General features: G+C 33.3%; 4 protein-coding genes across 5 annotated transcripts; 2 read left to right on the top strand and 2 right to left on the bottom strand.

Annotated features, from left to right (window-relative positions):
* Positions 1–4,823: 4,823 nt before the first annotated feature.
* LOC145012253 (synaptotagmin-5-like) lies at positions 4,824–7,072 on the top strand. Its single transcript, XM_078971048.1, has 6 exons — positions 4,824–5,127; positions 5,200–5,350; positions 5,429–5,659; positions 5,915–6,139; positions 6,251–6,364; positions 6,587–7,072. Exons 2-6 carry the CDS (start codon positions 5,219–5,221, stop codon positions 6,731–6,733), a joined length of 849 nt encoding a protein of 282 aa, XP_078827174.1. The 5' UTR covers positions 4,824–5,127; positions 5,200–5,218; the 3' UTR covers positions 6,734–7,072.
* Positions 7,073–9,819: 2,747 nt separating this feature from the next.
* On the top strand, positions 9,820–13,528 carry TOC90 (Avirulence induced gene (AIG1) family protein). 2 transcript variants are annotated; one of them, XM_078967840.1, is made up of 3 exons: positions 9,820–10,307; positions 10,754–10,905; positions 11,047–13,528. In XM_078967840.1, exons 2-3 carry the CDS (start codon positions 10,782–10,784, stop codon positions 13,251–13,253), a joined length of 2,331 nt encoding a protein of 776 aa, XP_078823966.1. In that variant the 5' UTR covers positions 9,820–10,307; positions 10,754–10,781; the 3' UTR covers positions 13,254–13,528. The 2 variants fall into 2 exon arrangements, with proteins under 2 accessions (XP_078823966.1, XP_078823965.1); XM_078967839.1 differs by having other exon boundaries at positions 9,821–10,307; positions 10,774–10,905.
* A 666-nt stretch (positions 13,529–14,194) lies between these two features.
* Positions 14,195–17,315, bottom strand: LOC145010799 (ubiquitin C-terminal hydrolase 22-like). Its single transcript, XM_078969347.1, has 3 exons — positions 16,066–17,315; positions 15,638–15,762; positions 14,195–15,113 (listed from the first exon to the last, which is right to left on the bottom strand). The coding sequence occupies exons 1-3, from the start codon at positions 16,923–16,925 to the stop codon at positions 14,383–14,385; spliced, it is 1,716 nt and encodes a 571-aa protein (XP_078825473.1). The 5' UTR covers positions 16,926–17,315; the 3' UTR covers positions 14,195–14,382.
* Positions 17,316–22,878: 5,563 nt separating this feature from the next.
* On the bottom strand, positions 22,879–25,041 carry ARPC3 (actin-related protein C3). Its single transcript, XM_078966612.1, has 5 exons — positions 24,794–25,041; positions 24,482–24,556; positions 24,308–24,416; positions 23,895–24,164; positions 22,879–23,209 (listed from the first exon to the last, which is right to left on the bottom strand). Exons 2-5 carry the CDS (start codon positions 24,482–24,484, stop codon positions 23,067–23,069), a joined length of 525 nt encoding a protein of 174 aa, XP_078822738.1. The 5' UTR covers positions 24,485–24,556; positions 24,794–25,041; the 3' UTR covers positions 22,879–23,066.
* Between the last annotated feature and the right edge of the window lie 2,303 nt (positions 25,042–27,344).

Below are 27,344 nucleotides of genomic sequence, written 5' to 3'. Positions count from 1 at the left end.
GAACAACTGAAGAGAACATCCTCTATGCACCCTGGCAACCCTCACGATTCTATCATCTGCTATTTCGACCTCTAGTGGACAATCCAGCTCCCCTGGAGCTCTACTAAATCTCTTGCTAAGCGCTAGCGATACAAACGATCAGGTAGCCCCCAAATCAAATAATACTGTAGCAAAAATGTCGTTCACAGAGAACGACCCTATACAAAACATGTAACCATAAGCAATAATCAAAAATAATATAGAGATGAAGGGAAGATACATACCCGTCACCACATCAGGAGTCGCTCGTGCCTCCTCTACTGTCATCTGAAAAGCTCTACTCTTTGCCACTGGTGCCTCGGCTCGGCCCTGCCGGCCATCTGTAATCCTCAAAGTAGCAGGGGCAGGTGCAACCACCTTCCCTATTGCAACTAAACTCGGACACTGGGACTTTTTATGTCCCCTTTGATTGCACTGAAAGCAAATCAGATCTGATGTTGCAATAGCGGTAGCAAGGGGCCGTACAATCCCTGCTCAAATGCCCAGTCCGACCGCACTTGTAGCAGCCGGAATCCATGTTTCCAAGCTTTCCACCCACGGAGGCGTCGAGCCTTGAAAAGCCGGACGAGAGTTAGGATTTGGGACAGGAGCCACAGGGGGTAGCTTATTGACTTCGGGCTCGGAGTCAGAATCCTCCGAAAAGTTCTCTACGAAGTCATGATCAAAGGGGATTGCAGGTTCTTCTTCTGGTTCGACATCAAGCCAACCAGCATTTCCTTGATTTGGGAAGTACAGGTCTCCGGGGAGATGGGAATCCAACCATGATTATCTACGCGAGAATATGGATAAAAGAAATAGTTAATAGACGTACTAATTAAGATAATTATAGGATGATCTTTACCAGTTACTTCAATATTTGCAAAGTGCATACCAGTCATATATAACCAAGATAGGATAGAGCTTCGAATAAGTAACCCTAACTCCAAATCCACAAGCAAACAAGGAACATGAAATAAAGCAAAGATCACAGATTTTAAGTCTATGACACCTTAGTCACATATAACCTTAGCGTATTCACTTAGAAACTATTGACCTACTAGTAAAGACCTTTAGTTCTCAAACAAGCAATTATAGTAACACAAAATACTTCTGTAGTATTTTAGGTTTATGTTCTGTTGTAATGTTTTCATTGTAGTAGTGTTGGTAAGTTTTTAGACTTATTGCAACACCACAACCATTCATAGGCACATGCTAATCACTTCTCGGAAAATATAGTTGATCAAGCTATATTACTCCCAGATCTGATCATATGTCTCTAAGCCTAATTGTGTTGTTCAATAATCGTAATACTTTTGTTCTATCCCATTGACACTGATTTTAGTATGAATACAGGTATGTATACTTAGTTAAATATTTTATTATTTAAAAGTATAAACTCTTGGTCAGAGTATTTTAATCCCGTTGTGTTAATAGTTTGTATATCTTTTATGGGTTGGTATACTCGATTCACTATAAACAATGCTCTGATACCAATCTATCACACCCCCAAACCGAATTGGCGAAAACATTCAGGGGCGGAGGACGTCATGTATAGTATCACAACAATGCATAATGGTAAACAAGCAACAACATCATCCATTGCATTAATAGTATAATTTAATAAAAGTGTGTTTTGTATACTAATAAGATACCAAAAATGAATAATCGAAATGAAGATGAGTCTTGAAAGCTCCGTCTTCTCAAAACTTGGCATCGGTACTTGTCTGTTGATGACCTGAGAATACAAGTTATTTTGAAAGAAAGGATCAGCATTTAAGTTGGTGAGTTCATAAGTATTTTAGTGTCATCGTTTATATGAAAATGTTTGTAAATGTTTGATGTAAAAGTTTACATCTCCTAGAAAATCCTATATTTTCTACTAAAAAGTAGCCTTCTACCAAGACCTAAATGTTTTGCGTGATGTTTGTTTGTAAAAGTGTATCTTTCCCAAGTATGACTATCATTACCGAAAATATTGTTTTTACATTACCGTTTATGTGAGAAGATCATAATGTGAATGCAATGGCAAAATAATAAAGTATTGTAGTATTGTATGTAAGTAACTACCAATGTACTAACTACCTTAAACTAGTTTATTAATTTAAGGTTTCTATGTGATATGTAGCAACCATGCTAAATCAACAAGTAGATAACATGGTGACCTGATGACGCCGATAAGTAAATGTGATATTTGTCACCCCTGGCCTTTCGGCCAACTGTAGCGAACAGTCGGGATGCGGGCTTGTCAGTCCCGTATAGATCTATACACACAATGCCCACTCTCCCTCTAGGAGACTCTGGTTACCAAACGTGACACAACAAATTTTTTGCTATGCCATGAAGTAGACTCACATTAAAGTTATAGTATTCTAGTGTTTGTATAGTATGTTCTAGTGTATTGTATGTTCTCTATGTTCTAGTGTATAGTATGTTCTCTTGTATAGTGTAGTGTATGTTCTCTTAGTTTCGCTTCATAGTATGTTCTTTCAGTTTCTCATAATAGTAAGTTTGTATTGACTCATGAATGAACTGACTCTTGTACGTTTCATTGTACTAGAAATAGTGAGTAATAATCTCCTAAACTATACCTATTATAGGTTACTAGTAATGTTTTTTGAATGACTAAGTGTGTTTGTACACCTTTGCTAACCAAAGGTATTGAACTGAGATAAAAGCTTTTATATCTATATACATATACATAATATATAACTAAGGTTCAAACGACACTCAGAAAAACAACCGAATACTTTAAGTCCACAACCAAACAAGGAACAGGAAATAAAGCGAGTTATCAGTTCTAAGTCCTTTCAACCTTACTTATATAACTATATCTATATAGACATGATTTTGACAATATATAAGTTTAAAAGGGTTTAATAAAGAGTTTTAGCATAAAAGAGTCTGACATAAAAAGGAGCTTTAACCATTTGGATAATAATAGGTGACTTGACGGCAGTTTATAAAATGTTTTAAAAAGTTTGTTTAGTAAACAGTTTTGAAGTATATGAAATCCACTTATTTGATAGTTATTAATCACATGTGATTGATATAATAAATATAATGTTTTCAACTTGTATTCCTCCCATAAAAGCATTTAAAATCATTTAAAAGGTAGATTAAGGGGTATGAACTCACCTGTAGTGAGTGGTGCGAATGTAAGATCGATATAGGAAACTGAGTGTCAAGGGAAGTCTTGGGCACAAACGGATCCTATTAAGCATATAATGACACATATATGTATATAATTAGTTTATATTTAACAACTAATCTTGATAAGGAACCACCTTAGGGACTAGGAAACACTTATATTGAAGTGTTACAATCACATATAATTGCATATAAGGGGTATATGGCCATACATTGGAGTGTACGACCATAATGGTATGTTTCATGTGTGTACAGCCAGAGTGTACGACCCAAGTGGGTGTGGCCGCACACTCATGGTGAAACATGCCAAAGTGTGTTTTAAAGTCTTATGAAGCTTCTAGGGAGTGTGTTTTGACCCATGCTTAGCCTTAAAGGAACTTGGTTACCATTTTGGACCTTAAAAGAGGTGTGTACGTCCGTACACCCTTGATGATCTTGAAAAATTGTTGATTTTATGTTAAACCTCAAGAGTTTCTAGCACATAACAAGGTATGGAAGGAATACTCACAATCTGGAAGCTTGAAGGGGTGTTTAGAGTCCAAAAACTTAGCGTGTGTTCTTGGTGTTCTTGAAGATCTAACCAAAAGAGGTATATTTCATGGATGAAAACATGGATCTTCACTAGTTAAAGCATTGTATCAACTAACAATGAAAGGAACACTTACTTATTTGAAGATCAAGTGAAATTTTTTGATGATACTTGAGAGAGAATCCGATTTCTAGGCTTGGAAGTGTGAAAAGGGGTTAAAATGACTAAGTATCATATATATATATATATATATATATATATATATATATATATATATATATATATATATATATGATACTTAGTCATTTTAACCCCTTTTCACACTTCCAAGCCTAGAAATCGGATTCTCTCTCAAGTATATATATATATATATATATATATATATATATATATATATATATATGTATATATATATATACATATATATATATATATATATATATATGAGGGGGTGTACGGCCGCACACCGATGTGTACGGCCGTACACTCTTCTTGAAGGAGTGCTTGGCCCTATTGACTTGTTATGACTTAAGGTAACTCAATCCTAAGCTCAAACCTTGATTGTACTATGCTTAGAACCCTCAAATAGACCTTAAACAGTGTTAAAAGATAGCAAAAAAGAGTCCGATTTTGATTGAATTGAATGCTTGTACAAGGTAGAAATTTCGGGTTGTCACAACAGTGGATGACGAAAAAGGGTTTTGGTGGTTTGTGTGTGGTAGATGGTAGTGTTGGTGTGTGGCAGACGATGGTGGTAATGGCAGAGTGTGGTGGTGGTGGTGATGTGCGGCTTTTTGTTATGAAGAAGACAAGGTGAGCTACCTGCGTTAGAAGGTAAAATCAAGGTAAATGGCAAAATTGAACAAAGTTTTAGGTATTTCAGGCATCTATGGCAAAAAATAAAAAAAAAATAAAAAAAGCTTTGTGCATAACCGATATTTTTTGTATAAAATTAGGGACTTTGGTAAAAAAAACCAAGTATCTAACCATAGGCCAAGGAATTTATCTTGATATCCCTTAAATTTAGATTCACCCGCCACCCAACTTCTCTCCTTTCTCCCTGAAACATCTCAAATCCCAATTCCGACTCCGACTCCCACGGCCGGTGTTTCAAATCCGACAACAGAATCGGTGGATGCCACAAACTCTTCTTAAATCACATTCCCATCTCCTCCATTCACGGAACCCACAATTCCTCCTCCACAGATAAACTTCCTCATCCATATCGATTGATATATGTTTATCTATCTATGTACGACGACGAGGAAGAACCCCTTTGATCTCCAAGACGATTTGATTCAAAAGAGAAAAATAACCCCTTTCGATTGCTGTATGTGTTTTCGGAGCAAATGTTATGCAACCCAGGATCAATCCACATGATCTTACCCGTCTCATCTGGTTTGGATTTGGTATTTTCCGTACTTGTATTGAAGGTAACAATCTCATTCAATTCCGTTTCAATTTCAATACTGGTATTGAAGTTCATCTTACCTTTAATTTGTCAGCGACCTTGAACTAAATCCCATGGCGACATTGGAGGTGAAGCTTATACAAGCACACGCTCTGACTAATAAAGATCTTATTGGGAAATCTGATCCATTTGCCAAGATGTATATAGGCCCTGAACGTGGTAAAACACAATCCAGCAAAGTTATTGTGAGTTTTCTGTATTCTTCAATGTACGTACGTCTTTAAAGAACAAAAATGGATTTGTTCTGATTACTTTCTATTCAGGACAATGATTTGAATCCCATTTGGAATGAACATTTCGAGTTTGTAGTTGAAGATACTTCCACCCAACACTTGGCAGTAGAAATATATGATGATGATGGGCTTCAAGCTCCGGAACTCATTGGTTGTGCTCAAGTAAAGCTCAGTGAACTTGAGCCTGGTCAAGTGAAGGATGTGTGGTTAAAGTTGGTAGAAAATTTGGAGGACCCTAAAGAAAATGATGACCAAGGGATGGTGAGAAGTCTAAGGCCCTTTTTATTTATTTGTTTGTTTATGAGCATGTTGTACTCTTTTTGCCATGCACAACCTTTTTGCCATGAAGTAATGTACGTAAAAAGGACAAAAATTGTAGTTTTTGTCCTATTAGGTTATGCATTTTTTTGTCGTTGATATTGATCATTGTCTAATGTAAACCAAATACAATAGAACTTGTTGTGTTAAATGTAACATGTAAGACCTAATACAAAGTTATTTATTTATTCGGTGTAGGTGCGGTTGGAGATATTATATTGCCCAAATGGTGTGAGAGCAATGTTTCTCAAAGATGGTGAACATAGTGAGGTAGTCGAGAAGAAAAAAAGATTGCTTATAAGAGGAGTGTTATCCGTGACAGTAATATCCGCTGAAGACTTACCACCTGCAGATTTATCGGGAAAAGCCGATCCTTTTGTGGTACTCACTATGAGGAAAACCCTAACCAAACACAAGACTACTGTACGCTCAAATCTCAAGCTTTTTTTTCCTTAAGAAAAAAGTTAAATGAAAGAAATAGGAAAATCGTACTTTCGTTGTTTTGTTTATTATATTATCATTCTTGATTTGTAGGTTGTATATCAAAATTTGAATCCAAGTTGGGGCGAGACTTTTGACTTTGTTGTTGAGGATGGTTTACGTGATATGCTTATCGCCAACATATGGGACCATGACACATTTGGGAAGGTATGTACAAAATTTTCATACAAGTTGATAATTTTCTTACTTATCAGGACAAACAACGGAACAAAGTAAACTTTTACATGATATCCAATAAAAGGGGTATAATTACATAGGGACCAAAATTGTAATTTACGAATTTAGAGGGGCATACTCGACGCTCTTGGTTAGTCCCTTTAGCTTTCAACAATGCTAATTGTATTTGTTTTTTGTGTGTGAGGTTTGCAGGACTTCATGGGCAGATGCATTTTGACACTAACAAGAGTTTTACTAGAAGGAGAATATAAAGGTAGTTTTCAAGTTGAGAATGCAAAATCTGGAAAACTTGACTTAAATCTCAAATGGTCAGCCCAACCGATAAATCGCAAATCTTAGCGATTTTACATTTGTCGAATTGCTCGAAAATATCTATCAAAACTTATATTCAATAAGTCACCGGGGTACTGAATGTTATAAAATATTTATGTGAATAATGTTCAATAGATTTACTGCAAAAATACGCCAGATCTAGCATAATTAGTAAGATACATAAAAGTTCCTATTATGTCGCGGTATGATACTTTTGCACCAAAAACTTTTTCGTTTTCCCCACGAGGGTGAATGGATCATTGTCAATGTTTAGTGATCGATCTAGCAACCTTTGGAGTGTATGAAGGATTGTCATTGTCTATATTGAAACGTTTCAAGATTCTTTCGGTATAATTTGATTAATGTACAAGTATTCAAATAAGCATATGCGTAATTTATAAACAAAGACAATATTTTGTTCTTCAAATTCTTTCTTTAAAAGCTTGATAACATCATTGATTTCTTTATTTACTTACATACTGTTTAGATCATCAAAATAGACAAGTATGATCGTATAACCGAATTTTTTTTCCTTAATGAAGACGCATGGGCAAATAATATCATTTGCATATGCTTCGCTTTTCAAGTATTTATATATATATGATTATACCATATGTTCGATTTGTTTTAACCTATACAAAGTTTTTTTTTGTAATTTGATTGAATTCATTTAATTCTTAGGTTTTGTACTCAATGTTTCATGCATTTTGATCCTTGGGGATCTCATATAGAAACAATCCATAACTATTGTAACATCCATAATAGGAATCTTTAAATTTTGGAGATTGCTAAATTGATGAAGTATCTAAGCAATTGCATGATTGCATCTATAGCATGAAAATATATTTCCTCATAATCAAATTCAAGTCATTGAGAGAAACCTTCCTTTGTATCTCAAAAAAAAAATCCATTTTGTTTTTGTATATAAATCCATCTATACCTTAATGGCTTCACAACTATAGTTGTGAAAAAAAATAGTCCAAAAACCTTCAATGATAGAAGTTAATTCAATTAAGATAAAACTGTAAGATTGGTCCTTATGATATTCAAAAACCTTTAGATAGGATTCAAAAAGTTTCCAACTTGAATGGACGGTCCCATATCAAGGGTTTTTTAGGTTTTTGATCCTGATACACTTAAAAAATCGATTTTACCATTTTCATTTCTTTTTTCTATTTTCGTATTTATTTTGGTATTTAAATAATAAAAATAAAAAATAAAATCTCTCTCTCTCTCTCTCTCTCTCTCTCTCTCTCTCTCTCTCTCTCTCTCTCTCTCTCTCTCTCTCTCCAGTAAAAATGAAAAGTCAAACCCCCAATCCATTTCTTCTTCTTCTTCCCCAATACAAATATGATGAACCCAATTCTTTTGTGAATATGAAGCCTTATCTTCATCCATGTTTGTTAGAACCTTAATTTTTCCCATTAATTCTCATCTGGTTTCTATTTGATGATTCTTACAATCCATACCATCAACAATAGATCCACGAACTCACCACCACCAACACTACTTCATTAATCCTACCACTATCAACATCACGTTCTTCTTGTATGGATTCCAACCAGCTCCACCGTATCTTCTAAATGTTCGACAAAAATGAAGATTTTAGAATCATCAAACAAGAACTCAACGAGTACTTAGAGAACATAGGGATATTCATCCCAGGCTCAAATCTAATTTAGATTATCTAAAACATCCATTAAAACCATGACGGATGTGGTAATCAATGTCGATGACTCCAAGCATATGGGTTTTAAAAAATTGTTCGAGATTCACCTGAAAAGAACCAAGAAAAATGGATGTTGGCACTTCCGCTCAAACAATTTGATGCAATTTCATATGGGATTCAGGATATGTTTTCTAAGGGTGGTTGCCCTTTCTCCCTTCCGTTGAAAGCGAAGTCCGATTTTGACTTTTCAGTCAAACATTGTTCTTCTAGTAAGAAACTCTTTTCATGTTGTTGTAACAAATTTGATAGAGGGGAATAAGTATCATCAGAGTGGGATGGATGTGCTGTTGTGACAACTTATTTTTGTGAAGAACTTGTTCTACATTTATTTATTTTTTGTTAATTTTGTAAACAAATTATTGAATTAAAGAAGTGAAGATCCAATTTTTGAGATGGTTTTTTTCTGATATGGAGAGAGAGAGAGAGAGAGAGAGAGAGAGAGAGAGAGAGAGATATTTTATTATTTATTTTTAATTTTTTAAATGTCAAAACAAATAAAGAAAAAAGAAATAAAAATGAAAATGGTAAAATCGACTTTTCAATTGTATCAGGGAACAAAAAGTCATAAAAATCTTGATTGTGGACCTTTCATACAAGTTTGAAACTTTTTGGTTCCTATCCAAAGTTTTTTGAATACCACATAGATCAAATTTGCAGTTTTATCTTCAATTAACTTCCATATCCTTTATCACATGTAGCATGATACTTCATTTATATTTTCCAATTTATTTTGTTCACATAGTACTTTTGTATGACCATAACTGATTGTAATCTCCTTGTCAACGTAATTTATTTTCTTCCATGGGGAAGTTCTATTTTGTGTTTCTCTAAAGGACACTTTCCTCTAGATCACATGTATTTTCTAGTTTCTATTAGGAATGTTCAAAATATCTGAAACCGACAAGCGTATCAATTTCCAGGTTAACTAGTTTCTTTTTTTTTCAAATTAGGTTTAGGTTCAAAAAAAATGAACTCATAGTTTTGGTTACTCTTTCGAATGGTATTTCAATTTGGTTAACCATACTTAAACGCTCCGATTCTCTACTCCTTTTCTTTTGTTAGGAATTTGTATAAGTAGAACCGAATTAACATTCCATATTTCACATATATTTTAAACTTTTGAGTGACTTCATTATCATACTTTCAATTCAAGTTGAAATTGACAATCATTTGTATCAATAACTAATTTACAATTTCTTATAAATACGTTATTCTTTGAACTTCCCCCTCACGTTATTATCAATACAAACAACTGCATTGATAATAGTAACTAAAAATGGTATTAAATCACAAAAAATGATCAAAACGTTTAACCCTTTTCGTCCCCATAAAGCCTTTTTAATGTTTTTCGTTCCCCACGATTGGTGCAAATAAGATTTTGTGGTTGCTGGGTGACTTATCCTAAAAAATGGAAACAAAAGGGGGGAAGAAAGAAAAAGACAAGAAAATCACAAGGGCATCATCATGTCATCTTCAACTTCTTCTCAACAATCACGCCTCCCAATTGCACAATCGGACGCTGCTCTTACCAAATTCGTCTTCGCTATCAACCAAAGATAGATCCCCACGCGTCTCTTTCTCTCTCTGTAACCCTATCCAGCTTTTAGGGCGCAAATTGTTTCTGAACTTGTTTCAACTCGCATCGTTGCATCACAAACGCACAAAGCTTCATCTGTTAGTGTTGTTTCTTCTTGTAATTTGGGTTTTCAACTTCTCCACCCGGTTTCTAGGGTTCTAATCCTCCCGGAGCTGTTTGGTTCGCTTAATTTCAGTCGAAAACGGTCGACTATGGACGATTGTAATCGGTACCGGTGATTTCGTGCTACCTGAGCTCAGTTCAGAAGCTATAGAGGACAAATCGAATTCATTCAGGTATCAATTCATTACATCGATTATTTTCGTTTACCGATTGCATTGAACTAACATATAAAAATATCTTCTTTTTTCGTGTTCTGTATATTATGTGTTAATCCGTGAATTGCGTTTTATCGAGGTGATTAGATGTGATTTCTTTCGTATTATGATTTATGATACTTTCTTGATTCTTCAAGAAGTGCTGCATTTTGCGGAATGAATGTTTGCCTGCAAAATCCTAAAGTGTCAATGACTGAACTTTATCTTAAAACTCTTGTCTTAGATTGGTAGCAAACTATATCAATTTTGAACATGGAAAGCGTTAGGATATGAAGTTTAGGAAATCCAGTGGTGATTAACTGAATCAATTTGGATTCTTAATCCATGGTTGATGTTAAGTAATGAAACCCTAGAATTCATGATTCATTCCTTTTGATATCTACAGGAAATCAAGATCTCTATAGTTTTTTTCTTTTGTTTTCAGGAATCATCATGATGAGCATTAAAGATTGGGTTTTATCACAGCTAGTTTCAAACTCATTGGCCTCAACAAGACCATTATCAGGAAGTGACAGTTTCTTTGAAGAACGCCCTACTAACGAGTTCAACATTCATGGTATGACTCCTCTCCAATTCCTTCTTAGTATTTTGAACAACTTTTAAATGCGCCTTTACCATAAGCAACAAAGTAGTTACATGCTTAACCAATTGAAACATGGTTGCACTTAAGAACCCTTCTTTTCTATTCACTTCTCAGGTTCCGCTCAAACCGCCACCTCACCACCACCAGAGGCGGTGGCAGATGTATCACAACCGCCCATTCCCAACCAAGAAACCCCACTTCCTACCCCTCTCTGGCCACCCACTTTTGAGAGTTCCCATCAACCTCAAACTCTTCAAAAAAACATGAATCCATTGGAAAAGATCGAAAAGCTTCAAATCAAATTCCTGCGTGTTCTTCATCATCTTGGCCACTCAACAAACGATCTCATGGTAGCCAAAGTTTTATACCGTATACACTTAGCAACTTTGATACGTACACAAGAATCTGATCTCAAAAAAGTCAATCTCAACAGTGATAGAGCTAAAGCTATAGCAATACAACAAGAAACATCCGGTCAACCGGAATTAGATTTCTCATTTTCAATTCTAGTGTTAGGTAAAACCGGAATCGGAAAGAGTTCAACCATCAATTCCATACTTAATGAACCAAAAGCCCGGACAAACGCATTCCGACCTGCCACCGATCGTGTCCAGGAGGTTTCCGGAATTGTCAACGGAATCAAGATTTCTTTCATTGATACCCCTGGTTTGTTGCCTCCATCACCAAATACCATTGGAAGAAACCGAAAGATTCTTCAAAAAATCAAGAAACGTTGCCGAAAATACCCTCCGGATATGGTTTTGTATTTCGAACGGCTTGATGTACTTAACATCGGTTACAGTGATTTCCCATTACTAAAACTTGTAACCGAAGTTTTCGGGAATGGAATTTGGTTCAATACGATGCTTGTAATGACGCATTCGTCCTCGCCTCTTCCAGAAGGTTCTAACGGGTACCCTGTAACTTATGAATCTTATCTTACTCAATGCATGAATCTTGTACAGCATTACATTCACCAGACAATTTCTGATTCGAAACTTGAAACCCCGGTTCTTTTTGTTGAAAATCATCCAGATTGTAAAGACAAGATTCTCCCAAATGGGCAAAATTGGAAATCCCAATTCCTTTTATCTTGTCTATGCACCAAAATCTTGAGTGACGTCAACAAGATTCTTGATTTCCATGATAGAATGGAATTGGGGATTCCGGGTTCCCCTCGGATTCCATCTTTACCCCATCTTCTCTCATCTTTCCTCAAGCATCATATCTCAACCCCAAATGAAGTAGATGAAATCAAGAACCTTTCTCTATCGGATTTTGAAGAAGAACAACAAGAATATGACGAATTACCTCCTATACGAATCTTAACAAAATCCCAATTCAAAAAATTAACAAATTCCCAAAAAAACGACTACCTTGATGAGCTGGATTATCGCGAGACACTTTATTTAAAAAAACAATTAAAAGAAGAGCTACAAAGAGAGAAAACCGATGACGGGGACCCACCACCAGAGCCCGTGGTGTTACCGGATATGGCGGTCCCGCCTAGTTTCGACCCCGGTAACCCGCTGCATCGATACCGGTGTCTCGTTAACTCCGACCGGTGGCTAACTAGACCGGTTCTCGACCCCCATGGGTGGGACCATGACGTGGGATTTGACGGAATTAACCTCGAGGGTCAAACTCAAGTGAACGAGAATTTACACGTGTCGGTTACAGGACAGGTCAGCAAGGACAAACGGGAGTTCAACGTCCAGTCAGCGTGTTGTGCTGCTTACGTGGACCCCCGTGGGCCGAGTTATGGCGCTGAGGTGGACGCTCAGTCTTCGGGTAAGGAGATGGTTTACACGGTTCATGGTAGCGCGAAGGTGGGGGTTTTGGGAAGAAATGTGACGGAATGTGGGGTTTCGTTGATGTCGTTTGGGGGGAATTGTTATTCGGGTGTGAAGGTTGAAGATGGGTTGTGGGTTGGGAAGAGGGTGAAGTTTGTGGTGAATGGTGGGCGGATGGGAGGTGGTGGAGGGGCGGCTTATGGCGGGAGTTTGAAAGGGGTGGTGAGAGGGAGGGATTATCCGGTGCGAAATGACGAGGTTAGCCTTATGGTGACGGCGTTGTCGATGGGTAAGGAGGTGGTGGTGGGTGGGAATTTGGAGGCGGAGTTTAGGGTGGGGCGGGGGACGAATTTGTCTTTAAATGCTAGTTTGAACAACCGAAACATGGGACAGTTGTCGATTAAAACAAGTAGCTCTGAACATTTAGAAATAGCTTTGATTGCAGGTGTCTCGATTTTTAGGGTTCTTTTCAGGCGTATGGGATTGGTTGGTACAGATAAAGATATGCCCCAGTCTGATGACGACTAATATCAGACTCGGGCATATGTATACCGGAGCAGTGCAGTGAGTGACTGTTCCATTTTTGAGTTTTTTGAGGTTTAGTGTTTACTATAAGGATGAAGGATTTGAGATTGTTTGTATCAAGTCAAATAATTGTAAATGATTATTGTAAGAGAGACAGGGAGAGTTTATCCAGGAAATTTTATGTGTTGCTATTTGGTTCATACATAGAAAACTCACTTTTTCCTTTTTGAAAATATATAAATGTATGTTGCAAAGAGAAATTAAATTGTTTTCTTTTATTATGGCTACAAATATTCTTACTAATTAAAATTATGTTAAAGTGTTATCATTTTATCATTTTTTGTAAAATTATCTCATTAACTACATATTAGGGATATCAAATTAAATTGAATTGAATGGTGGAATGATAACATTTGTCATAATTTTAATGTATAAAGATATTTGTAGACATAAAATGTAGGAGCAATTTAATTTCTAAGGTTACAAATGTGTTTTGTATGTTATCCATTTTGTGATTTATCACAAATTTTTTGTGTTTGTTTTGGAACTAAATATATATTTTCATTTATTTGTTTATTAGTGTGTCATAATTTTTTTTCTTAAAAATTGTACTTATAGTTTAGAATATTGTACTACAAAAATCTGTTTTTATTGACAGTAAATATTGTTTTATATTTGAGCAAATTGTTGTGGTTGAATATAACAATAAATTTCGTGGCTTGATTATGTCGCTTTTTGTTTGTGTAAGCTTACCCAGAACTTTCTCTTAAAAAAACTATATAAGGGTATTTCTCAATTCTCATCCTCCTTATCTGGTTAAGGGCACACATACTGACATACACAATCAAATCCATATATTGCTTTAAAAAAATCGAGAAAAACAACACACCACATTGGTTTTTGTAAATTTTTAATGTCGCATCAACAAGAATAGTACATACTCATAAAAAAGGCCAAGGTAAAACTTGATTAGTACCAACCAATACCACCAAAACAAAAGGCCAACTATATTCAGGTCCAAGTGTTGCAACATCTCTCATAAAAAAAACACAACACTTGACTTTGACAACATACAAAATCCAACAAAAAAAAAAACCAGATACACTATAGTTGGAAACAAAAGAAAAGAAAATCAGATTTTGTCAGTTGCTTTATAAAAAAGCATTTTCTGAACATAAAACATCATATACCCTTGAACACCCCTGACAATACTCTCATTAACCCTAGTCACCCAACAATCATCACACTTATACCACTCATTACTCAACCTCAAATAAGTCACATAATGTCCCGCATCAAGTTTCCCCGTATGTGTCACAACCGCAAACAACTCAAACTCAGAACTGAAATCCTGTTCCTCATTCTCATTCCCATCAAACGCAAATATCCGATTTCCAAATCTACCCCTCAAAATAGACGAAGACAAATACGGAGACATGTCTAAGGAAAACGGGAACTGCATATACCTGTCGACTTTTCGCGACAGTTTTTTAACGGGGGAGTGTTCGAATCTTTTTATGTGGAAACACGAGACTAATGGGAGTTTTCTTATGGACATTTGTTTTAAAGATTCTTGTCGGATTTTACATCGTTGGCAGAAGAATTTCTGGTCTGTATCCGATCCTAACCGTTCTGGTCGCGTGAACCGGTCTAGACAACCGATTAGTGTCGGTGTTAGTTGGGATTCTGTTTCTGTTTTTGTTTTTGTTCCGGAAGGTTCCGGATTGATTGGTGGGATGAGATCCAGTGAGATGTCTATGCATGGGTCGTATGTTGTGGATGTGAACCCACATGCCATGCACATGACATCCGATCGTAGAATTCCCGAGAATACACGATGCGCGATACAGCACTCTCCACTCCCTACAAAAAAAAAAAAAAAAAAAAAAAAAAAAAAAAAAAAAAAGTTAAAAGCAAGAAATAACATCCTACTTTCATTTCTTTATATTATACTTAAAATCTACACATTTAACCCTGAAAAGTTGATTACCAATGTAGGAAGTTGCTGGTTAAGTTAGCTTTCACATCCACTAATCCTGAAAAGTGAAAACTAGGATTTTTGTGCCACATCTCTATGTAGGGATTTTTTTTTTTTTTTTTTTTTTTAGAAAAGGAGTTGTCATCTAGTGGAAACCTTGAAGTTGAACTCCCTCCAGGCTCCAGCTAATCTGTATCAAAAGATAAAAAGATCCTATCAATGGCCAGCTGGGATTAAAAAAAAAAAAAAAAACTAAGAGATGTGACACAAGAAAACCCTAAGTGTTCCTATTGGTTCTAAGTAATAAGTGTTTCTTTCGGTATGTGTTTCTACTGTAAACACCTAATAAGTGATATGACCCACATAAATAGAGTTGCAAATTCAACGGAAGAAGGAGAATTGACTTCACCTTGACTATGAGGCTTCTTCTCATCTTTCTCCACCTTTTCATGGATCCCATCAAGCATGGAAATGAAGAACTCATGAGCATCTTGCATTTCATAATTTGCCAGGTTTCCTGCGTGCTGCCACCAACTGGTGGAAAAAATAAATTAAAATTTGAAAGTAATCAGATGATGAAGATTGAATAGGGTATTTATTCTTTTAAATTCTTAAATATTGCCCAACAGGAATCAGCAACTTATTTTTTTTTTAAAAGATGGATTATGACAGCTACAATATTTGGTACAAAGACATTAGATATGACCCACATCAAGATAGACTAACCATTTTTATATTGTAACAACCTCCTGTTAGATTTCTTTTATCTTCCTTTTTTGATTTTGAAGCACTTATACAATCAAGAAGAATAAGAGAAAAACAAATTCTAATCCTGACCTGTATAAGAACTTTGCAGGGCTATAGGGTTTCCGATCACCGGAAAACACAGCAGAAAATAAAGCATCTGTATCGCAGGCCAAACACAGCCTCAGTGGATTTTTATTCTTTCGTTCATGAGCTCCATTCTTCTGCTGACAAACGAACCGGTTGTGTCGATCGCTCAGGAAATAATTCCGTAGTGGAGGTGTGTGCAACAACGCCTGCAATACAGAGTTCATGAAACAAGTGTTTCCAAGATTGTTTAGCCCTTTTAATCCCACAGGAAAGATCGAATTCGAAGATGTATCTTCGTCGTTTCCCAGCAACAAGGTTGAATTGCTCCCTAACAATGCGCGTTCTTTTGAATCAGGGGTCCAAGGACGATAATCCACGCGCCGCCGCTTCCTTAGATTCTCCGGTGGCGGTGCGCAAAGTGAGTTACATCCGCCTAGTGTCGCTGCCGCCGTCTGCGACAGGACGATGGCTGAATCGAAATCGCGATCGTATACCTGGTCCCCGCACGAACCACAGAACAGCTCCGCTCGATCAACGTCGATGACGATCTCGTGCTCGTGATCCGGCGCGTGTATGTCACAAACAACAGCAGGACACGACACGCATGCGTAGAGCCGCAGTGACAATTGTCCACACGCGCCGCACTGGAAGACCTCATTAGCTTGTCTCCTCACAGAGGCGCGTCCTAGCGGCCTCACTTGAATGCATTCCAGTAACTTACCAAACGCCGCCGCCCCTCGACCAGCCTTGAACTCCGCCAAATGAGAGCACGGCGGTGGAACAATCACAGCTGTAGATTGATGTTGCTGATTAGAAACAAATGAACGGTCATGATGGGTCTGGTGGTCCGAATTCGACGACATTGTTGTTTTTAATGTGAAATTGTGAAGTTTCGCCGATCTGATGATAAAGATCACTAATCAATCAACACAAATCGACATTTGAATAGATCGATTGAATGCGAATGCGAGCGTTAGGGCTTTGAAGTTCAGAAATTTCATATCGTTGAGTTCGGATTTTCAGATCTATGGTTGTCAATTTCGAAACTTTGCAATGAAATTGAGAAAAAGATGGACGACTCTTCACGTATTTTCCCCCAAAACGTTCTAAAATTAGGTTATCATATGATCCATTTTTCTTGATCCAGAAGAGAGCGGAGAGAGATTGGAATCTTGGATGATGAGATACACTACTCCCACTCGCTCAGGAGTCAGGAGTCCAGACAACTCACTGGTCACCCACGACCCAACTCGGTCTATTTTATATTTGTATTTTAATTCTAATAAAATTTCTAAAATCTATTAGTTCTACTTTTATAATAATTTTTTGGGCAAATAACATAAAAACTCTTATTTTTTTTATATTTTTCGGGAATGTTTAGGTCATAGGGTGTCGTACCATACCATATTATTACACTGTCACGTCATTATCATATTTTTCCTCTCACCTTACATAATCGATGAGTGACAACACTTTATCACACACAACACACACATACATACAAACACTCAAACGGTCAAAAAGAAAGTAAAATGGTGCGGTATCACTCGCGGTAAGGTTTTAGGCTGCAGTAAGAAGGGTCGGTGTTGCGTGCATCGCACACTGCGACGCCAAATCAGTCATCACAGTTTGCGGTAGAGAGAATACCGAGTGACCTTAGGATTGTTTTTCAAAACAACTAATTTTTTAACTTTTTAAAAAAATCAATAACGGGGTGTTTGAGATTGCTTTTTAAAACAACTTATTTTTATTTGAAAAATGTCTATTAGTTTTTTCAGTGTCAAAATAAAGTTTTAAAATATATTTGGATCAGTTTATCTGATATCAAAACATAATAACCTGACAAATTATTTTTTTTAGTGATCGGTAAATTCTACTTATAGGTGTAAGATAACCAATAAGGGCCATATATATATATATATATATATATATATATATATATATATATATATATATATATATATATATATATATATATATAGAGAGAGAGAGAGAGAGAGAGATATTTATAATAAGGTTAATAGTAAATTTGTTTAAATAAGTCATAAGTTGTTGTCAGGATTTTATTTTAAACCTTAAATTGATTTTTAGAAAAAAATGACTTTTTGATTTATGGTCGTGAAAAAATGAGTTTTTTAAAAAGGGCTTAAATTAGTTTTTTTAGTGAGAGAGTCAATAAGTTAAAAAAAATGTTTGTCTTATTTAATACATGTTTTATGAATAATTTAACTTTTACAATTCAAAAGGTTACAAGGAGTTTTGAAAATTAGAAATCTCAACTTATTATAATCTTCTTTTTGAAAGGCTTATGAGAAGTTATTTTAAAAGTCATTATTACATTGTCAAACTTTTTTTTTTTAATTTGATTTTTCAAAAAACCAATAAACCAATAAATTGTTTTTAAATAAAATTTCAATCACTCCCTAACTTATCAAAAACTCTTTATTTGAGTAAACATGCACTTTTAATTTTAGTCTATCCAAACACTAAAAACTACTTATTGGCGATATCTAACTGTAATAAGTAGATAAACACTTTAAATAAGCACTCACAAACACCCCCTAAATAAAGAAAAAAATGTTTGACAATTTTAAAAATATTTTTCAAAATAGATTTTCAATACACTTCAGAAATTAGAATTCTAAAAACATCTCCAACTCGATTTTTTTTTAAAAATGGTTTTTTAACTACAATAGCTTCAAAAAAAGAGATTTTAAAAAGATTTTTTTAGCTAAACACCTTAAATAAGCAATCACAAACACACCCTAAATAAAGAAAAAATGTTTGACTATTTTAAAAATATTTTTCAAAATAGATTTTCAATACACGAATTCTAAAAACATCTCCAACTCAACTTTTAAAAAAAATGACTTTCTAACTACAATAGCTTCAAAAAAGTGATTTTAAAAAGATTTTTAGCCAAACACTTTTAAAATCGTTAACATACTGATTTTTGTCACCATAAAAACTAAGCCAAATACTTTTTTAAAAACTCATTTTGCCACCACTATAAATAAATAAACATTTTTGTTTAAACACATTAGAGTTCAAAAACAATCCCCAACACCCCCCTCAATCTCTTATTTTGGAACATTCTTTATGTTAAAATTATTTAAATTAAGTATCGCTTTTTTATATATATTGAGTTATTATTATTATTATTTTTACATTATTTATCATTAAACTTATTTGAATTGTTCAAAATATAATATCTTAATTATGGTAAATATTTGTTATATACGATCCATTAAACTTTTTTATACTCAATTCATCATTAAACTTTGTCATGATAAGTTTCACTAGCTAACACAATCCACTCACACCACCACCTGACCTCCCACCATCTACTTCCAACAACAAGCACCACCTTCTATTGTCACCACAACCACCCATCCCCACCATTCACCATTGTTACACCCCCAGCCGACGGCGGAAACGTCAGACGGTGAGACGACATCATGGATCACAATATTAAGCATACATTGAACAATACAATAATACGATATTAAATAGATACCTTTATTCATTGAAAATAATATATTACAATATCCCCTAATCCAGGGTATAAAAAATTGGAAAGTACATAATAAGCCCTAACAGTAGGCAACTTAAAAGTACTGAAATACAAAAAAGATAAATTGTAATCCCATGATTATTCTTAGAATATGTCTTCTAGCTGCTTAGTTTCATGAGAATATATGCATTTTGAAAGAGTGTTAACTTTATTGTTGGTTAGTTTACAGGTTTGTAAAGTCTGAATAAAATGTACTTTTTATATCAAAAGTATGTTTGTTATGTATATAGGTAGTTTCCTAGCCTGTATATAATTGTATTTATCATATACTGTGAGTTCTTATAACCAAGCTTCTTGAAATATGATATACCCCTTCTGACGCTTCATCTGACATCGTAAAAGTGTACCCAATTATCATCATGCTTGACTTGTCTGTCAAGGTTGTAACTAACAATCATAGATCTATATATAATTCATTCACTCTCTGATGATTAACGGTTATAAGACAGAAGTCTTACTAAGTATTTAGGTATTTAGTTGATGAATGTGTCTCACATAAATGTTGTATCAACTTGAAAAGTCCTAACATTAAATGTCGAATTTTACAGGTAGAGTTTCTACAGTATACCATTATTGTTTTTGTTCTATAATTAATAGCTCTACAATATAACTCTACTATATTAGTGTAGAGTTTCTATAATATAATCATACTATATTTATTTGATAAATAGAGGTTCGACGGTATAACATTGCTATAATTGTTTATAAATAGAGGTTTAATAGTGTTTTAATATTGATTTGTGCGAAATATGATTAATTAACAATATAATAAAATTTTATGCATGTATTCCCCCCCCCCCCCCCCCTCCTCTCCCACCCCCACCCCCTAAAAAAACAGTAAAATAGTTGAAAAGTGGGGATGCAAACTCATTTTGTATGAAGCTTAAGGTTAAACCGAAGAATTTAAGAAAAGCTGGAAAATATTAGTTTCAACGCTTCGCCTACTCGATGAATAGTAACTTGGTCGGATAAATAGTGCCTCTCCGGAGTTTGGCTAGAAAAAGTTGTTGGTGACGGCGGTCGGTGGCGGCATACGACGACGATTGGTGGTCGGTGACGGTGATCAATAGTTGTTGGGTAATTGGAAGTTGCTAGACAACAATGGAGGGCTAGTTGGAGGTTTGCCAATGCTTGTTCAGATCAAAGGGAGCGCGGTAGCCAGCGGTTCCGGTGGTTCTTGGTTTTCCAGCGCGGTAAAGATAGGCAAGACGGTGGTTTCGGACGACGGTCTTTGGCGGTGATATATATATATATATATATATATATATATATATATATATATATATATATATATATAAAGAGAGAGAGAGAGAGAGAGAGAGAGAGGTGAGAGAGATGTGAGGGTGAGGGTGAGGGTTCTATTTATAGAAGGGTAAAATCCGATCCAACGACCCATATCGATTCCAATCCGATAGTCGTATTAATTGAAGAGATTTGATTCTATTTGGCATAGGTGATAGCAAGGTTGTAAAAAATCGTTCGACGGTCAACTGGTGTTAAGGGATTAATTGGTCTTTGTGGAGATTAATCGGAAACCATAGATTATTAATAAAATATTAAAATTAATCAAATATAAATATATTTAAAAAAAAACTAGTACTTCAAAATTAGAAAATAAGAAAATTTGTAATTTCAAATTTTGAAAATACGAAAATACGAACAGTTTGAAATAATATTTGAAATTTTGAAATTTTTGGAGAAAAAAAAAAGAGTTCATTTTTTTGAATTTTTTTAAAAATTTTAAAATTTTTTTGGACCTTTTTTGACTTTTTTTATTTTTTTGTTTATTTTCTGACTTTTGTTGATCGATTAATTCCGGCAAGACCGATTAATCCCATCAAATCCGATTAATCATAAATTTCCAATTAATACTCTAATCATCGACAGTTGTAGAACGCCAAACGATTAATCAAGTATTAATGATCAATTAATCCCGATTTCTGCAACCATGGGTGATAGGTATTTCGTGAAAATACACTTGCATCTATTTCGCCATTAAAATCAAATACCAGATGATTTCCTGACTAGGGAATGTAAAATCTAGTTCCTGACGAATAGCGTAGCTAACCTAACAAATCGTTTGAAATTTCATTTTCCTTATAAACTTTGTTTACAGTTACGCTTTTTCACTTCGCAAAAGAGTCAATATGTTGTGAAACGGAAAAGTCAGGATCACAACTAAATTATACATTAAAACTTGGTTTGTAATATATAACTATTTTTTCGTAACCAATCTCAAAACTAACATAATGAATCATCCAAAGGTCTTTTAGCGGAAATGATCCATCTTTTGTTGTTTGATTTTATCCACCACGGTATGGGATTTTTTTGGACAAGAAAAGTTAGGAACGTGATAAATTCCTAAATTGAATAAGATTTATGGGAAAATTTTCGGGAATTGAAAATTCATCTCTTTAGATGTAGTACTGCTCGTTTGAAGTTCATGTTTTGATACCTAACAGGTAGTAAGTTGTCACCTAGTTGTTCGTTTTCTTAGAAATATTGTATTTTTTGCATACAAACTTCGTTTTCGACGTTGTTTATGTCCACGATTTCTTAATTACATGTACTATTTGTTGAGTGTATTGCTTGTGCATAAAAATGTTTAATACATATATCTCTTTCAATCATATGTACTAACTCATTACTTATGGATATTGAAATGGTTTTTTTGTCGATGATTCATAATTTCATATCAATCAAAGAATTAACTGGTATTATGGATGTATTTCAAAGTATAAAAATTTATAATCATCAAAATGATTTGATTATAACTCGTTAGATCTATTACAATAGTGATCTAGTGATATTATTTGACTAAAGTTGGCCTAATTTTTGCAATTGTCACAACCACCATCACCACCAAGTAACTAAATCTAAAATATACTTCAACATGCAACAAAATCGACTCAAACTCACACTCAAACCTAAAAAAGTCGATTCAAATCTACAATTAATTCGAAATCACACTTCAGTAATGAAATTGCATCGCCAAACGAATGTGGTTACTAGTGGCACACAATTCAAAAAGAAAGGGACGAGAGAGGGAAGTGGGGTTAAGGTGGTTTTCACAAAGCAGGGGAGGAAGAGAGGAGCGGGGAAGCGGACGACAACATGAGGGATGTCAGCATTAGTTGTAGATAACATCATTGAAAATTTAGTAGTAGTTTAATATATTTGCCGTTTCAAAAAAAAAAATCAATAAACAAAATATATACCATCGAATAAGCACAAATGTAAAATTACCAATCTTGAACTCATTACTCAAACTTTTTATAGGTCATTATTGAGAATATGCTACAAAATAACTTTAATCCTTGATTTGTGTACATGATAAGATTCAATATAAAAATTTTCCCATATTAAAATATAACATACACTTTGGATCCAACATAATTTAGAACCAATCCACACAAATTTCATCCAGATTTTATAGGGCGATGGTGTTGATAAACTTTCGTTTAGCAAAAGCTAACCACCATTTGTTTGGAGTTCCATTTGGTCTGTATGCAACACTTAACAATCTTCCACTTGTTTCTTCCCTTATTTGCTTTAAATAATTTCGCAACAACTCTGCAATTCAAACATTTTTAAAGATATCAAGATTTATGAATAAGTGTCCAATTGTGAGCTATTTTCCAACTTCATAAGACTTGCAGACATATTAGTTTCTATAATTTGCAAATAAGTAATTGGAAGGTTAGCAAAAAAGAAATGTTGGAATTTTCATGGTAGGGATAAATGCAAGAAATATCAATGGAGTTCCATTTATTTGTTTATTATAGCATCTTACTTTCATTTATTTTTTATAATACGTTGTGTTTGGTGTGGATTCCGGACATAATTGGAATTCGAGATTCCATTCCATGGTGTGTTTCCAAATGGAAAGAATTCAATTCCGTCAGATTCCTTCAAATTCCATTCGTGATGAATTTTTATTTCACCATTCATATGGATTGACGGAAGGAATTCAAATCCATTCTTCGTTTTTTTTTTTTTTTTTTTTTTATTGAACTACAAAAATACCCTCATTATGTATACTGAAACTAATAAAAATTTTAAAATTATAAGTGAAAATCGAAAAGTCACCCAATTATAGCAGTGAAATTTGCTTTTTATTTAGATGAAATTCCTATAATTGGGTAGTAGGAATGTAATACAACACAAGTACATTAACATTCCTATCTTTTGCATTTTCCTATCAAACTCAAATGACCAAAATACCCTTGGGCAATTTCTTCAAGTAAGAAAATTTTACCCGCTTCATCTTGAGAGGGAGGGAGTGGAAAGAGACCAGGAAAAGGGAAACCGGGTTCACCAGGAACAGGAACATCTTCCAAACCAAGGTTAATTACCGCTTTTGTCCCTTCAGCTAATGTTCGACACCCTTCAAGCCTCTTCAATGCCACATTTATATAAAATGTTAAATACACAAGAAGTTTATCAGCTGGGCTTTGAATGTCAAAGTTCTTGAAAAACACATTCGCCCTAAAGAATGTAATTGCTTCATCAATTATATCAGTTGTAGCTGCAAAAACAACATAAGAACAAGATTTTAAAACATATATATATATATATATATATATATATATATATATATATATATATATAATCTTTCTTTTATTAGTATTATTTTACTATTTACTATTAGAAGATACAAAAAGTTTTGACCTTGATCTGAAACTGGAGCAGGTCCTCTTATGTGACTTTTTAAAGGAAGTAAAGGGCACCCACAGGCTTTCACAATTCCTTCCTCATCGATAAATGTAGAGTGATACACCTGAGAAACAAACATATATTCACTTTCTATGATCAAGAACACGAGGGGTAAAATCGTCTTTTTACCATGTTTTCAATTGAAGGGGGGATTGCTTGTCACCACAGGAAGGAATAATTCCGATTTGATTTTGCGTCGACTTCCTGCGAATCAATTATCCGTAAGCCCAAATTAATCGAATACAAATCCCATTTCTAATAGCTTAATGATACCAATCCGATACCAGTGTTACAGTTTAATTTATGGTTTTCCTCTTTGAAACAAGTTAAAATCGATGGGATATGGGATCGTAAATGGGAAGAAGATGAAGTCAAGTGGTGTTAGTTTTGAACCAAATTCCAATGAAATTGTTTAACCCAGAGAGAGGTAAACAGAAGTACCTGTGGGATGTGGGCTGTCGCTGGGGTAAGATTTATGATCAGATCGGAGATGGGTTTTGTTGTTGATGATGGAAAGCTACGTTTGTTCTGTCTGAAACCGGGTGCTAAGTGCTAAGTGAAGCGATGATTTGGGTTATATGCAAAGTCAAAAGCAAAATCACTAGGCTTGGAACTGTTGGCTTTTCGTAGAAGACTATGAAAATGGCACCATACGGTTCTTCAAGACTTCGGTTTTCTGCTAGTTGCAACTCAAATGCATTTCATTTTTGACTTTTGAGCTTGTTTTACTGCGTCGAGGGAAAAAAAAGGTTAATTATGTAAAACTCGGAATATTTTCTATATATATATATATATATATATATATATATATATATATATATATATATATATATATATATATATATATATATATATATATATATATATTTACTATCTTATAAAACAAATCCCACTATTTCTAAAAATAGATTAAATAAAATAATAATATTTTTTTAAAACGTCCAAATCATTAAGCTAATTGTACAACTAATCACTAATAAAATAATATTAAAATTTAAACAAACTCCTATAAATCTTCTCTTCCAAGGTTTTGACCAGATCTTTTTTCATCTAAATAAATACTCAACACCTTATAATTTGATCATTTCATTAATTTTCTTTATTTTTAATATGACATGTTTCCTAAAATAAACTAATGATTGAATTGAAAATAAATTAATTATCGAAACAAACTATTTATCGTCCGCCGCTTTGCGCGGGTAAACGACTAGTATATATATATATATATATATATATATATATATATATATATATATATATATATATATATATATATTGTAAACGGTAAAATAATATTAAATGGATATTTCCAGAAAAATCCCGATATTTTAAGCAAATTTTTAAGAAATTCATAAATTTTATTTTTTGAATAAACAAGTCCTGACGTTTTCACATTTTGAATAGAAAAACCCAAGAAACCGACTAATTTATTCACTTTAGTTCTTTTTGACCTGTTCAGCAGGTCATGGGACCAAATTGTTATTTTTTCGAAAATAAAGAAACTTTTTTGCAAATTTCATCAAAATTTTTATATAACGTATAAATATATTTTTTACATATCTATATCTATTTTACTTATTTTTGTATTTTTTTTATATTTTTATAAGTATATATATTTATGTATTTTTATGTATTTTAAATGTATAAACATATTTTTTTTACTTACTTATATGTATTTTTAACCATTTTACATATTTTTTATGTATTTTTATGTGTTATTTTTTATATATTATGTATTTATATGTATTTTTAAATATTTTTACTTATTTATGTATTTTTTTAAAGCTTTTTATATAGATGTTTATGTATTTTAAGTGTATATTTTCTGGATATATATATATATATATATATATATATATATATATATATATATATATATAAACGGTAAAATAATATTAAATGGATATTTCTAGAAAAATCCCGATATTTTGAGCAAATTTTTAAGAAATTCATAAATTTTATTTTTTGAATAAATAAGTCCTGACTTTTTCACATTTTGAATAGAAAAACCCAAGAAACCGACTAATTTATTCACTTTAGTTCTTTTTGACCTGTTCAGCAGGTCATGGGATCAAATTGTTATTTTTTTGAAAATAAAGAAACTTTTTTGCAAATTTCATCAAAATTTTTATATAACGTATAAATATATTTTTTACATATCTATATCTATTTTACTTATTTTTGTATTTTTTTTTATATTTTTATAAGTATATATATTTATGTATTTTTATGTATTTTAAATGTATAAACATATTTTTTTTTACTTACTTATATGTATTTTTAACCATTTTACATATTTTTTATGTATTTTTATGTGTTATTTTTTATATATTATGTATTTATATGTATTTTTAAATATTTTTACTTATTTATGTATTTTTTAAAGCTTTTTATATATATGTTTATGTATTTTAAGTGTATATTTTCTGGATATATATATATATATATATATATATATATATATATATATATATATATATATATATATATATTTTGTAAACGGTAAAATAATATTAAATGGATATTTCCAGAAAAATCCCGATATTTTGAGCAAATTTTTAAGAAATTCATAAATTTTATTTTTTGAATAAACAAGTCCTGACTTTTTCACATTTTGAATAGAAAAACCCAAGAAACCGACTAATTTATTCACTTTAGTTCTTTTTGACCTGTTCAGCAGGTCATGGGACCAAATTGTTATTTTTTCGAAAATAAAGAAACTTTTTTGCAAATTTCATCAAAATTTTTATATAACGTATAAATATATTTTTTACATATCTATATCTATTTTACTTATTTTTGTATTTTTTATATTTTTATAAGTATATATATTTATGTATTTTTATGTATTTTAAATGTATAAACATATTTTTTTTACTTACTTATATGTATTTTTAACCATTTTACATATTTTTTATGTATTTTTATGTGTTATTTTTTATATATTATGTATTTATATGTATTTTTAAATATTTTTACTTATTTATGTATT

Source organism: Lactuca saligna, chromosome 8 (genome assembly GCF_052625555.1).
Source record: "Lactuca saligna cultivar CGN05327 chromosome 8, ASM5262555v1, whole genome shotgun sequence".
Lineage (NCBI taxonomy): Eukaryota > Viridiplantae > Streptophyta > Magnoliopsida > Asterales > Asteraceae > Lactuca > Lactuca saligna.
This window is presented reverse-complemented; position numbering and strand designations above follow the sequence as displayed.

Coding starts and splice junctions, on each gene's coding strand:
- LOC145012253 (XM_078971048.1), top strand. CDS start 5,219: ATGGCGACATTGGAGGTGAAGCTTATACAAGCACACGCTCTGACTAAT. Junction 5,660..5,914: donor AAAATGATGACCAAGGGATG/GTGAGAAGTCTA, acceptor TATTCGGTGTAG/GTGCGGTTGGAGATATTATA. Junction 6,365..6,586: donor ACCATGACACATTTGGGAAG/GTATGTACAAAA, acceptor TGAGGTTTGCAG/GACTTCATGGGCAGATGCAT.
- TOC90 (XM_078967840.1), top strand. CDS start 10,782: ATGATGAGCATTAAAGATTGGGTTTTATCACAGCTAGTTTCAAACTCA. Junction 10,906..11,046: donor TAACGAGTTCAACATTCATG/GTATGACTCCTC, acceptor TTCACTTCTCAG/GTTCCGCTCAAACCGCCACC.
- LOC145010799 (XM_078969347.1), bottom strand. CDS start 16,925: ATGTCGTCGAATTCGGACCACCAGACCCATCATGACCGTTCATTTGTT. Junction 15,763..16,065: donor CCTGCAAAGTTCTTATACAG/GTCAGGATTAGA, acceptor TTTTTCCACCAG/TTGGTGGCAGCACGCAGGAA. Junction 15,114..15,637: donor GAAGAAGCCTCATAGTCAAG/GTGAAGTCAATT, acceptor TTTTTTTTGTAG/GGAGTGGAGAGTGCTGTATC.
- ARPC3 (XM_078966612.1), bottom strand. Junction 24,165..24,307: donor TGCTCCAGTTTCAGATCAAG/GTCAAAACTTTT, acceptor TTGTTTTTGCAG/CTACAACTGATATAATTGAT. Junction 23,210..23,894: donor TCCCTCTCAAGATGAAGCGG/GTAAAATTTTCT, acceptor TTTGAATTGCAG/AGTTGTTGCGAAATTATTTA.